At 44.0% G+C, this 13,032-nt stretch overlaps 2 protein-coding genes across 4 annotated transcripts in view; one reads left to right on the top strand and one right to left on the bottom strand.

The window, feature by feature from the left end:
• Nucleotides 1-12,990, bottom strand: part of SQSTM1 (sequestosome 1) — a 27,286-nt gene extending 14,296 nt beyond the window's left edge. The window contains exon 1 of one of the 3 annotated variants that reach the window (XM_085848954.1): nucleotides 12,432-12,990. In XM_085848954.1, coding sequence (XP_085705080.1) covers nucleotides 12,432-12,977 — 546 coding nt within the window. In that variant the 5' untranslated portion in view covers nucleotides 12,978-12,990. Of the gene's footprint in view, nucleotides 1-10,291; nucleotides 10,464-12,431 lie in introns of those variants that run through there. The other 2 variants (XM_085848955.1, XM_085848956.1) reach the window with 2 other exon arrangements.
• Nucleotides 12,786-13,032, top strand: part of LOC147016178 (uncharacterized) — an 83,092-nt gene continuing 82,845 nt past the window's right edge. The window contains exon 1 of the mRNA XM_085848957.1: nucleotides 12,786-12,981. The gene's annotated coding sequence lies outside the window, so the exon portion shown is untranslated. The remainder of the gene's footprint in view (nucleotides 12,982-13,032) is intronic.

Below are 13,032 nucleotides of genomic sequence, written 5' to 3' on the forward strand. Positions count from 1 at the left end.
CCTAAAAAGTTGTCTTCGCCTCATGGAAGGCAAATCCAATTGAAGGCAATCTCAGTTCCTTCCACAAAGCTCGGAAAAAGTGTGTGTCTACCCTCAGGAGAGCCAGGAAACAACATCATTCTAATCTCAAGTCTGAACTCTCAAGCCTGTCTCCCTCCTCCAAATCCTGGTGGCATCGCGTTAAATCAGTTTCTAGTGTTTGTTCCCCCTCCATTCCCTCCCTTACCTCAAATGGCAGCACAGCTGACACTGCACGTGAAAAGGCTGAATGCCTAAACTCCATGTTTGCTTTGAAATCTTGTCTCAAACCCATCGCTTTCTGCACCCACCTTTCCCAGTCGCACCCAGCTGTCCCTGGACTCTTGTGTCCTTTTCTTATGACAAAGTGGAGAACTTGCTGTCAAACTTTGATTCAGATTCTGCAACCGGTCCAGACGGCATCAGCCCATGTGTCCTAAAAACCTGCTCTTGCTCACCCTCTCTCTGTTCCAGTCACCCTTTCATTTGCTCAAGGTCATCTGCTGCCATCTACTTGGAAATAAGCAATCATCACTGCCCTGCAGAAAAAAGGTGCAAAAACAGATCCCTGCAACTACAGACCAATCAGCCTTCTCCCAAACATCAAAAGGGTTATGGAATCCATCATTTCTTCAGACATTAAATCCTTCCTCTTCTCCAATAGCCTGAATTCCGATCATCAATTTGCTTTCAGACCAGGTCACTCTACCCTGGATATGCTGCTCCTACTTTCACAACAATAGATGGAGGTCCTCAATGCCAGACATGAAATCAGAGCCATAATCGCAAGATACATCGTGTGCTTTTAAATAGGTCTGGCACCCTGCCATGCTCACCAAACTCTCTTCCTATGGTATCCAAGGCCATCTCCACTCATGGCTCGCAAACTTCCTCTCCTGTCGCAGCCAACGTGTGGCTCTAAATGGAGTTCTTTCATCAAGTCTTCCTTTTCAGGCTGGAGTTCAAGGCAGCGTTGTGGGCCCTGTTCTTCTGGTTTTCAGAAGATCTCTCTGATCTTGACTCTCTGGAAAATCCTCTTTACCTCTGCTGAGAACTCCATCCTCTGCCGTACCATCTGTCATCCCTCAGATCGGCAAGCAGCAGCTTCTTCGCTCTGCAGATCTGGATAAAATCACAAGCTGGTCCAACACTTGGAACCTGTCTTTCAATCCTTTCAGGTCTCACACTCTCATCATGTCTCTCCAAAAGGACTGTCTGGAACCCCCCCCCCCCCAATCTACTTTCTCAACAATCCTCTGGAAGAAGTCCTTTCATTCAAGCTTCTGCATCTCACTATCTGCCATGATCTTTCCTGGGTGAGCCACATTTCCAACCTGGCATCCAGAGCCAGTCGCCGACTTGGAATCCTCCATCATGCAAAGTCCTTCCTTGGCACACTTGAGCTCCTGACCACATACAAAGCTTTCGTCTGCAGCCTGATGGAGAACTGCTCTCACCTCTGGGCTGGTGCTCCTGCCTCTCACCTTTCTCGGCTTCACACTGTGGAAACCAAGGCATTTAGGATCATTCGTTTCTCCCACGATTAAGCAGAGTCTTTGGGTCTCTAACTCATCATAGGCAGGGCGGTGGTCTTTCTGTTTTCCACAGTCTCTTCTCTGGCCTCGCCCCTCCCCCCCCTTGCTCTGTCTGAGATATGTCCCCCCCATATTTCCGCAGGGCACTCAAGGTCCACCAGCAACCCCCTTCTGGTAAAACTACCAAAATCACTGCTCACCTTCACTCTTTCATTCTTTTTTCCCCACCTTTGGAACAAACTCCCACACTCTCTTCAATCCCACTCTTCCCTCAAGGCTTTCAAAGCAGCTGTTCACCACCACCTCTTATCTTCCCCCATCCAAAACCATGATCTTTTCCACCCCCATTCATCTACCCCAAACCCATCTCCTTCATATTTCCTGAAGAGTCCATCTTGTTTACCTCGTGGACCCCATCCCATCCATCTCCAGTCGACAGATCTCCTCATGTCTCTGTCCCACACTTTTTTCCTTCCCTCTCCCACCCCTCTTGTCCCCTGCTCCCCTTGTTGTATGTTCTGTGTGCTAGCTGTTATACGAGCCTCGACAATGTATACATTAACAAAACCAAAAACAATAAAAACCTGTTGAAATGTTTCTTCCATGGAGAACTATTGACCAAGTCGAATGCTTTTTTGTCGTCAACCCTTTTTGGTGGGAAAAATACAAATAAATATGGAATGTGGAGCATATATATGGTGTAGGGTACTAAACCCCTCTTAGTCCAGCCTGCTCACCACCCAAGATACAACATCCTTTTACGGAGGTTGATAGTCTAGTGTTTATTGCTGCAGTAAAGAGATTGCCTCAACAGCTCAAAAGAGTAATACCACGGTAATTTTCTGGATCAATAGATCCTATATTTTTTATACGTGTTATTATACCTACGGACCAGTCACTGCGAGCTATTTCTGAGTTAAGTATCCAGTAAAATAACCGAACTGTGACTTTGATTCCAGTGACTGCGCAATTTTTTGAAAAATTTGTTAATAATGCCACAAGACTTGTTGTACCATCAATGCCACGAAACCTCTCCCTATTCCATCTCCAGGAACTGCAGAATGTCATCGCCAGGCGCCGAAGGCGCCCGCGATGATGTTCGCCGAGAGGGCACTCAGTTTTCACTCCATTTGTTTGTTTGTCTGGGCGATATATCAGCCATCCTTTGAGCTCGGAAGCTGAAATTTGGGCACAATAGTGAACAATTGCTTTGGCAAAAATGCTATTTTTTGATTAATCAATGAATTCATTACTTAACTACAATAGATTTCTTTTCTTTCTCATCTGGGCATTATCTCAGGCACCTTTTGAGCAAGGATGGTGATATTTGGACACACCAGTGAACAAGTGATTTGGCTATAAGGGCATTTTTGATTTATCGATTAATCAATAAATCTATTAATTATTCATTCTTCGATGAATCGCTCAAGTTTCAAAACGTTACAGATTCGGACGATTTGGTATGCTATTAGCCAATTGACGAAAAGTATTTATTTTAATTACGCAATTGTATCTGTACTTGTTAACTACTTATATTTTTCTCCAATCTAGACAATAGCTCAGGCACTATTTGACCTGGGAAGCTGATTTTCAGACAACGGTGACCAAATGATTTGGCTATAAAGGGTACTTTTGATTTATTGATAAATCAATTAATCGACCAATTATTTAATTTTTAAAAAGTTACAGATTCGGATGAAACTGTGGTGGTTTAGGTAAACCATTAGCTAACTGATTAATAAATTAATTATTTTATGATTATTTATTTGACGTTAATTACACAATCAAACAATTTTTGATCACTGTTCCCTCCCAATGAACAACTATCATTTGTACACATTCACTTCAGAAGGGCACCGCTCACTCCCAATTCCATCTCGATGTGCTGCACGGCAGCATCACCAGGCACCGACGGCATCCCAGCAAGTCACAAGCTGGAGGAGATGCTATTTATTTATGTCATGGGGTGGTGTACTTTGAATGAATCTCTACTTGATATTTGAGTTTGGCCATGAGAAACAAAAGTTCTTTATTAAACAAACAAAAAAAAAAAAAGTCACCATTAATCCATTCATTTGCAAAAAAAAAATTCACAATTTAGCATACCCACTATCATTCAACTTCTGACTGAGTTTCTTAAAATGTTCAACAAAATTATCCAAACAAATCTTACCAATATTCACTCTGTATGAGCATGCTCTATTCAGTACTTCCCAATGAGACTTCAGATTATTTTGCTTCATTTCTCTCAAATTATGGAAAAAGGTTTTTAATTTGGCAGAGATCACATTTTATGGTGTCTTGCATCTATCTATAATTCCAGGTAGGTGTGTGTGTGCGTGTGTGTTTTCTCGACAACCACTGGTCCGATCCAATTGAAACTTGCCAGCTATATTGCTGGGGACCTGAGTATGTGCCTTTTCAAGGTTTGATATTAATTGGACAAGCGCTTCCCAAGTTATGGCAATTTATTTACCAAACCAATGACAGAACACATTGCTGCATAGGTGTGGCCATTGGGGAAGAGATCCTCAGCCGCATTCCCCATTACGGGTTACAACGTACGGACTTCCGGATAGTGATGACTTACTGTATTCTAATAATTTCTCCATTTCTTATGTGCATTTATAGATAAACACAATGTCCCAATCCAGTCGTCGTTTACGAGAGCAAAGGAATGGCCTGTGTGTTTGTTTGAAAGGTTTTTTATTTTTAGGTTTGCACGTACGGCCATGCACGACGCAAGTACGGGCACGCGAGAGCGAAGGAACGGCCTGCCTGTGTGGTTGTTGTTTCTGGCACATGGTTTGAGTTTGTTTCTTGCACATACGGCCACGTACTAGTGGTTTTAAAATTCAGTTTGAGCTGTGAAGTTTTTTTCGTTTTTGAGTTTATTTTGTATTTTCAGTTATTGAGACCATTTTGCATGACAATCTTGGTCAAACCATGGCTTGTTTCCACCAATATTTTTAGTCATATGTGGGCTTGTACAAACTTCTTCTTTGTCTTATTCTTGCGTTTGGCAACTTGACTGCCGGGTTGCAATCGTTTTCGGGGGCGTAACTATGCCACCAACTCTGTAGCCCTCTACCAGTACACTGGTACTCAAATCACCAACCTTGGAAGGATGACAGGCTGAATCAACCACACCTGGTGTTCATTCAGCAGCCAACGGGGCTCAAACTCAGGACGCAAAGATCCAAAGCCAGCCACCCTAACTGCTAAACCAACACGAAGCTACGGTTTACTCGTTCGTGTATTACATGTAAATTTGTCCTTAAATCAAACCCAGCAGCTTTGCAGGATTCAAATAAACATCACACAAGTGATTTGTGAGTTCATCAAGCAGACCTTGATCTTCTTCTTCTTCTTCTTCTTGTATATTACCATACTGAATATTACCAAGCTTTTCTGATAACTGATAAGTAAGCAAGATTTTTAGCATCAAGAGGAGGATGATCCATATACTCCTCAGCAGGTTAAGGCATACAGAGGGGGTGGTGGTGGTCACGTGATTTTGTTGTCTTTTGTGTTTCAGAGATCTGCAGTCGTCATTTCATTCCTTTTTCGTGTGCTTTTTTTTTTCCGAATGAGGCGTTGATTCCTGAGTGGCTTTTATGGAGTTGCAATTCAAGATAGTCACGCAGGAACACCGATGATGTCACAGTATTTTTTTTTTTTTTTTTTTAGAAAATGTCGTCAAGTAACAGGCGATAATGAGCGAGTATGTACATTTTCACTCGTGGGAAAAAAAAATAAAAAAAAAGTACAGCGATCCAGTCATGGATACCAAGTACAATATAACTGAGTTTCATGGACCGTTGATGCTTGGTCTAGGAGATAAACATTTAGCTCCATTATCCATCCATCCACTGGGACCATATTCTGTGTAGAGCGTCGGTGCTGCCAAAGGCCTAAGTCACATTTGCTCTACGGCGAGGATACGGCAGCCGTACGCCCTCTGAATTGACAGAAACGTGCGGCGGCCGAGGAGTTTCTGCGGTGGCCTCAGGGTGGCCATCTTTTACAGGCTGTAGGGGTCACCGTGGAATTATAACGTGGAGTTATAACTTTTTTCATTTCTACATTCACTGTAGCAATTAGACAAGCCGAAAAAAAAACCTGGTTAAAAAAATAATAGTAAATAAAAAATAAGGAACCCACTCGTTACCGTCCGTCTGGCCGCACGTTCGCCTTAGGGCCCCCCCTGCGGTCGCCTTGCGGGCACCTTGAGGGTTCCTTGCGTCTGCCTTGAAAATTATATGGCCACCACAGGGTCCCCTTAAGGTCACCGTGCGAGACATCAAATCAAAGACCGTACGGCAACCCCACGTTTTCGGTCTCCACAATTACTAAATATGCCGTGCGGCTCCCCAAAAAATAAAAACATATGTGACTGCTACATTGTGTGACCGTGGAAATACTGTGGCCGCCGTATAATTGCTAGTGGCCGTAGATTTTGGAGACCCCACGGCCGCCGTGGAAAATGTGACTTAGGCCTTAGCAGTCTCCTGGGCTATTGGGCACAATCCAGGACGGGTCACCACTCTGATGCAGGATACCAGCAAGCCGGCACTCATTTTGCAGACCACGGAGGGATGATAGGCTGAATCAACCTCACCTGGTATCAATTCGACAGCAGAGCAGGATTTGAACTCACGACCCTAGAATCCCAAGCCCAGCACCCTCACCACTGAGCCAACACCAGGGAATAAGTCATGTATACTAAATACAATGTAGCCGAGTTTCGTGGACCGCTGATGCTTCGTCTCGGAAATAATAAACACTTAGCTCCATTTTAGTATATAGTATTGAATAATATAAAAAACTGCCATCAATGGACTGTTCTGTGTTAGGCACGTGACGAAAATGGACCAATCATGTTCGGTGATTTACCTCAGGCTGCAAAGCTCATATTCAGTGGCACGTGATCGCACTAGACCAATTATAGTGGGTGATTTACCTCAGGCTGCATCGCTAATATTCAGCTGCACATGATAGCACTGGACCAATTATATTGGGTGATTTACCTCAGGCTGAAGAGCTAATATTCAGCTGCACATGATAGCACTGGACCAATTATATTGGGTGATTTACCTCAGGCTGAAGAGCTAATATTCAGCTGCACATGATAGCACTGGACCAATCATGTTCGGCGATTTACCTGAGGCTGCATAGCTCATATTCAGTGGCACGTGATCGCACTAGACCAATTATAGTGGGTGATTTACCTCAGGCTGCATCGCTAATATTCAGCTGCACATGATAGCACTGGACCAATTATATTGGGTGATTTACCTCAGGCTGCATCGCTAATATTCAGCTGCACATGATAGCACTGGACCAATTATATTGGGTGATTTACCTCAGGCTGAAGAGCTAATATTCAGCTGCACATGATAGCACTGGACCAATTATATTGGGTGATTTACCTCAGGCTGAAGAGCTAATATTCAGCTGCACATGATAGCACTGGACCAATCATGTTTGGCGATTTACCTGAGGCTGCATAGCTAATATTCAGCTGCACATGATAGCACTGGACCAATCATGTTCGGCGATTTCCCTCAGGCTGCAAAGCTCATATTCAGCGGCACGTGATCGCACTAGACCAATTATAGTGGGTGATTTACCTCAGTCTGAAGAGCTAATATTCAGCTGCACATGATAGCACTGGACCAATCATGTTCGGTGATTTACCTCAGGCTGCAAAGCTCATATTCAGTGGCACGTGATCGCACTAGACCAATTGTAGTGGGTGATTTACCTCAGGCTGAAGAGCTAATATTCAGCTGCACATGATAGCACTGGACCAATCATGTTCGGCGATTTCCCTCAGGCTGCAAAGCTCATATTCAGCGGCACGTGATCGCACTAGACCAATTATATTGGGTGATTTACCTCAGTCTGAAGAGCTAATATTCAGCTGCACATGATAGCACTGGACCAATCATGTTCGGTGATTTACCTGAGGCTGCATATGATAGCACTGGACCAATCATGTTCGGCGATTTCCCTCAGGCTGCAAAGCTCATATTCAGCTGCACATGATAGCACTAGACCAATTATATTGGGTGATTTACCTCAGTCTGAAGAGCTAATATTCAGCTGCACATGATAGCACTGGACCAATCATGTTCAGTGATTTACCTCAGGCTGCAAAGCTCATATTCAGTGGCACGTGATCGCACTAGACTAATTATAGTGGGTGATTTACCTGAGGCTGCAAAGCTCATATTCAGCGGCACGTGATCGCACTAGACCAATTATATTGGGTGATTTACCTCAGGCTGAAGAGCTAATATTCAGCTGCACGTGATAGCACTGGACCAATCATGTTCGGCGATTTCCCTCAGGCTGCAAAGCTCATATTCAGCGGCACGTGATCGCACTAGACCAATTATATTGGGTGATTTACCTCAGGCTGCAAAGCTCATATTCAGCTGCACATGATAGCACTGGACCAATTATATTGGGTGATTTACCTCAGGCTGAAGAGCTAATATTCAGCTGCACATGATAGCACTGGACCAATCATGTTCGGCGATTTCCCTCAGGCTGCAAAGCTCATATTCAGCTGCACATGATAGCACTGGACCAATTATATTGGGTGATTTACCTCAGGCTGAAGAGCTAATATTCAGCTGCACATGATAGCACTGGACCAATCATGTTCGGTGATTTACCTGAGGCTGCATAGCTAATATTCAGCTGCACATGATAGCACTGGACCAATCATGTTCGGCGATTTCCCTCAGGCTGCAAAGCTCATATTCAGCGGCACGTGATCGCACTAGACCAATTATAGTGGGTGATTTACCTCAGGCTGAAGAGCTAATATTCAGCTGCACATGATAGCACTGGACCAATCATGTTCGGTGATTTACCTCAGGCTGCAAAGCTCATATTCAGTGGCACGTGATCGCACTAGACCAATTGTAGTGGGTGATTTACCTGAGGCTGCATAGCTAATATTCAGCTGCACATGATAGCACTGGACCAATCATGTTCGGCGATTTACCTCAGGCTGCAAAGCTCATATTCAGCGGCACGTGATCGCACTAGACCAATTATATTGGGTGATTTACCTCAGTCTGAAGAGCTAATATTCAGCTGCACATGATAGCACTGGACCAATCATGTTCGGTGATTTACCTGAGGCTGCAAAGCTCATATTCAGCTGCACATGATAGCACTGGACCAATTATATTGGGTGATTTAACTCAGCCTGAAGAGCTAATATTCAGCTGCACATGATAGCACTGGACCAATCATGTTCGGTGATTTCCCTCAGGCTGCATAGCTCATATTCAGCTGCACATGATAGCACTGGACCAATCATGTTCGGTGATTTACCTGAGGCTGCATAGCTCATATTCAGCTGCACATGATAGCACTAGACCAATTATATTGGGTGATTTAACTCAGCCTGAAGAGCTAATATTCAGCTGCACATGATAGCACTGGACCAATCATGTTCGGCGATTTCCCTCAGGCTGCAAAGCTCATATTCAGTGGCACGTGATCGCACTAGACCAATTATAGTGGGTGATTTACCTCAGGCTGAAGAGCTAATATTCAGCTGCACATGATAGCACTGGACCAATCATGTTCGGTGATTTACCTCAGGCTGCAAAGCTCATATTCAGCGGCACGTGATCGCACTAGACCAATTATATTGGGTGATTTACCTCAGGCTGAAGAGCTAATATTCAGCTGCACATGATAGCACTGGACCAATCATGTTCGGCGATTTACCTCAGGCTGCAAAGCTAATATTCAGCGTCACGTGATCGCACTAGACCAATTATATTGGGTGATTTACCTCAGTCTGAAGAGTTAATATTCAGCTGCACATGATAGCACTGGACCAATCATGTTCGGTGATTTACCTCAGGCTGCAAAGCTCATATTCAGCGGCACGTGATCGCACTGGACCAATCATGTTCGGTGATTTACCTGAGGCTGCATAGCTCATATTCAGCTGCACATGATAGCACTGGACCAATTATATTGGGTGATTTAACTCAGCCTGAAGAGCTAATATTCAGCTGCACATGATAGCACTGGACCAATCATGTTCGGCGATTTACCTCAGGCTGCAAAGCTAATATTCAGCGTCACGTGATCGCACTAGACCAATTATAGTGGGTGATTTACCTGAGGCTGCATAGCTAATATTCAGCTGCACATGATAGCACTGGACCAATCATGTTCGGCGATTTCCCTCAAGCTGCAAAGCTCATGTTCAGCGGCACGTGATCGCACTGGACCAATCATGGTCGGCGATTTCCCTCAGGCTGCAAAGCTCATATTCAGCGGCACGTGATCGCACTAGACCAATTATAGTGGGTGATTTACCTCAGGCTGCATCGCTAATATTCGGCGGCCTCAGCTTCACTTTTTAACCCCTCAGAAATTTTGCTCATCCGCTCATGATGCCGAGCTAAAAATTCGAGCGATCCAGTCACGTATAGCAAGTGCAATGGAGCAGAGTTTCGTGGACCGTTAAATCGCTTCGTCTCAAAGGAAATAACAAACACTTAGCTCCATTATCATTATCGATATACATAACCCGACCAATAAATGATCAACATGAAACAAATCACATTCAGAGCAACAATAGCCCGACACGACAAATGGAGTTTCCAGTCGAGTTTTTGACGGTTACTTGTACAGGACGATGAACATCAGACAAACATGGCTCACGCCAACCAACTTGCACGGTTGTTCCTCACCGAGTGTCTAAGCTTACCCGTTCGATAATGTCAGGTCCCGAGCCCGTGATCCACCGTCTCGAGCTCCGTCCTTCCGACCTTGACTCAGCAAAACGGAGCGATGAGTAAAACGACACGTCACGTCACGTGATCGTACGTCACCAACACCAACTTGTTTACCTCAGTATTTCAAAGGATATTCACGCATATTTTAAATTTTATTACTAGTCGAGGTACGGAATCGTACACGATGTTACACGGTTACTTGCTATTATCGATTAATTGCGATTTTGAAGGAAATTTCATTCCTTCGATCGTGAGAAGGTTGATGTGTGACGTCAGACGTTATTAAATAATTCCTAATTTCGCCACCACATCGTCACCATGTGTGTATGTATATATATATATATATATATATATATATATATATATATATATATATATATATATATATATATATATATATATATATATATATATATATATATATAAATATCGAAACGATTACGAGGGGTTTTCTGTGGACATGGTCGAGGCTCATGGAAAAGCGAGAGCAGAATGGAAATGAGGAAACACTGAGAGCAGGGTCGAAGTGAGAGAGACGTTTGATTATATTAAGATGTTTAAAATAATGAAGGGTGAACACAAGATATCGGTGTGGAGGAGTTTTTTTTTTTTTCCGAAGCACAGACAGCGTTACCCTGATGGTGAAGATGAGAGTTAGGAGGGTATTTAAGGCAAGGGTCTTTCAGTGAGAGAGTAGTTATAATGTATGGAATGACAATGTTGTCCCTTGAAAGGTATCGTGTCAGCAGAGAGGGTACGTAGGTTGAAATTGAAAGTAGACAGGTATATAAATCATCGGAGATAGAGGGGAACAGCCACAGGCAATGGTGGTGAAGAAGAAGATTAAGAAGAAGAAGAAGAAGACGTAATGGAAGAGGAAGAAAAAGGAAGAAGAAGAAGAAGAAACTTAATATGAGTAAATAACAGACATGGACAGTTTGGACACCTTAACAATTATTTTTTTTTCCCTGTGTAGATTTTCTCAAATAAAGGAGAACCAGAGTTGGTGTCAAAGCCACCCAATGCTCGCCTGTTTATACATTTATCGTTTTTAAAAGACTAGTCTAATAATATTTTTTATAGAACATTGCAGTGGTCTGATCCAAATAATTTTAAAGCAATATATGTATATTGTAATCAGTAAAAAAATAGTGTGGTAGATAAAAACATTAGAAAGGAAATAACTTGCACCAAAAACTATAACATTTTCACGGTGGCGTGGATAGAGCCTCCTGGCTCTGACAGCGCCATTAAACCCTCAACAAAAAACAAACAAAAAAAAAACATTTTCACGGTGGCGTGGATAGAGCCTCGTGGCGCTGACAGCGCCATTAAACCCTCAACAAAAAACAAACAAAAAAAAAACATTTTCACGGTGGCGTGGATAGACCCTCGTGGCGCTGACAGCGCCATTAAACCCTCAACAAAAAAAAAACATTTTCACGGTGGCGTGGATAGAGCCTCGTGGCGCTGACAGCGCCATTAAACCCTCAAAAAAAAAAAACATTTTTACGGTGGCGTGGATAGAGCCTCGTGGCGCTGAAAGCGCCATTAAACCCTCAAAAAAAAAAAATTTCACGGTGGCGTGGATAGAGCCTCGTGGCGCTGACAGCGCCATTAAACCCTCAACAAAAAACAAAAACAAAAAAAAAACATTTTCACGGTGGCGTGGATAGAGCCTCGTGGCGCTGACAGCGCCATTAAACCCTCAACAAAAAACAAAAACAAAAAAAAAAATTTTCACGGTGGCGTGGATAGAGCCTCGTGGCGCTGACAGCGCCATTAAACCCTCAACAAAAAACAAAAACAAAAAAAAACATTTTCACGGTGGCGTGGATAGAGCCTCGTGGCGCTGACAGCGCCATTAAACCCTCAAAAAAAAAACATTTTCACGCTGACGTTCAAACAGCGACCGTCTAATGCCGTATTGGTAGCGTTTAGGGGAATTGGTATATAAAAATGCGATTCACAGGAGGAACCCGTGTGCAAATTCAATGATTTGTAGTAATCGAAGATGAATTTGCTTCGAGATGTGTAGTACACTAAAACGAATATAAATAAATATTAGTATTGATATTAATGTGTTTATACGTACATTATTGACGGGCTCAGCACGATGGCGGACCACAGGCTTGAGGAAGCCGAAGTTTGCCATCACCCACTGCTCCCTCTCTGTCATTTCCGGGGCACCGTCACCGCTCTTCTTCTTGTCCAGACGGGTGTGGGTGTCTCGCAGGGACTTGAACCACCCTTGAAGGTGCTCGACAGACTTCCCCATGACCTTGTCTTGATCCTTCCAGAGCTTTGCCTTCTTGTCCACCCGCCGGTAGTCGGTCTTCTTGGTGTCCCAGAGGATGGTGTTCTCGCGAAGGAAATCGCACATGACCTGCTCCTCATGGACATCAAGACAAAACTGCGTCTTCTTGGCCCTCTTCTTCGCAAGGGTTGGCCGAGAGTGGGTGGAGGCCACGCACGCAGCTACCGAAGGCACCGACGATGCCCGAGAGGCGTTGAAGCCAGCGTCCTCTCCGTCAGAGGGTGAGCGTGATCGGGAGGGTGTGGGTGATGATGGATCCTCCTTGACCTTGACCTTCCATCCGCGGCCACGGCCAGGAGACTTCTTGGCAGCATTCTTCGGCATAACGGTGATGTCGACACTTCGATGTCGAGCTTGGTTATGATTTGAATCGTCGAGC

The sequence above is a fragment of the Eptatretus burgeri genome, chromosome 12 (genome assembly GCF_056783735.1).
Source record: "Eptatretus burgeri isolate ZD-2024b chromosome 12, Ebu_testis_v1, whole genome shotgun sequence".
Classification (NCBI taxonomy): Eukaryota; Metazoa; Chordata; class Myxini; order Myxiniformes; family Myxinidae; genus Eptatretus; species Eptatretus burgeri.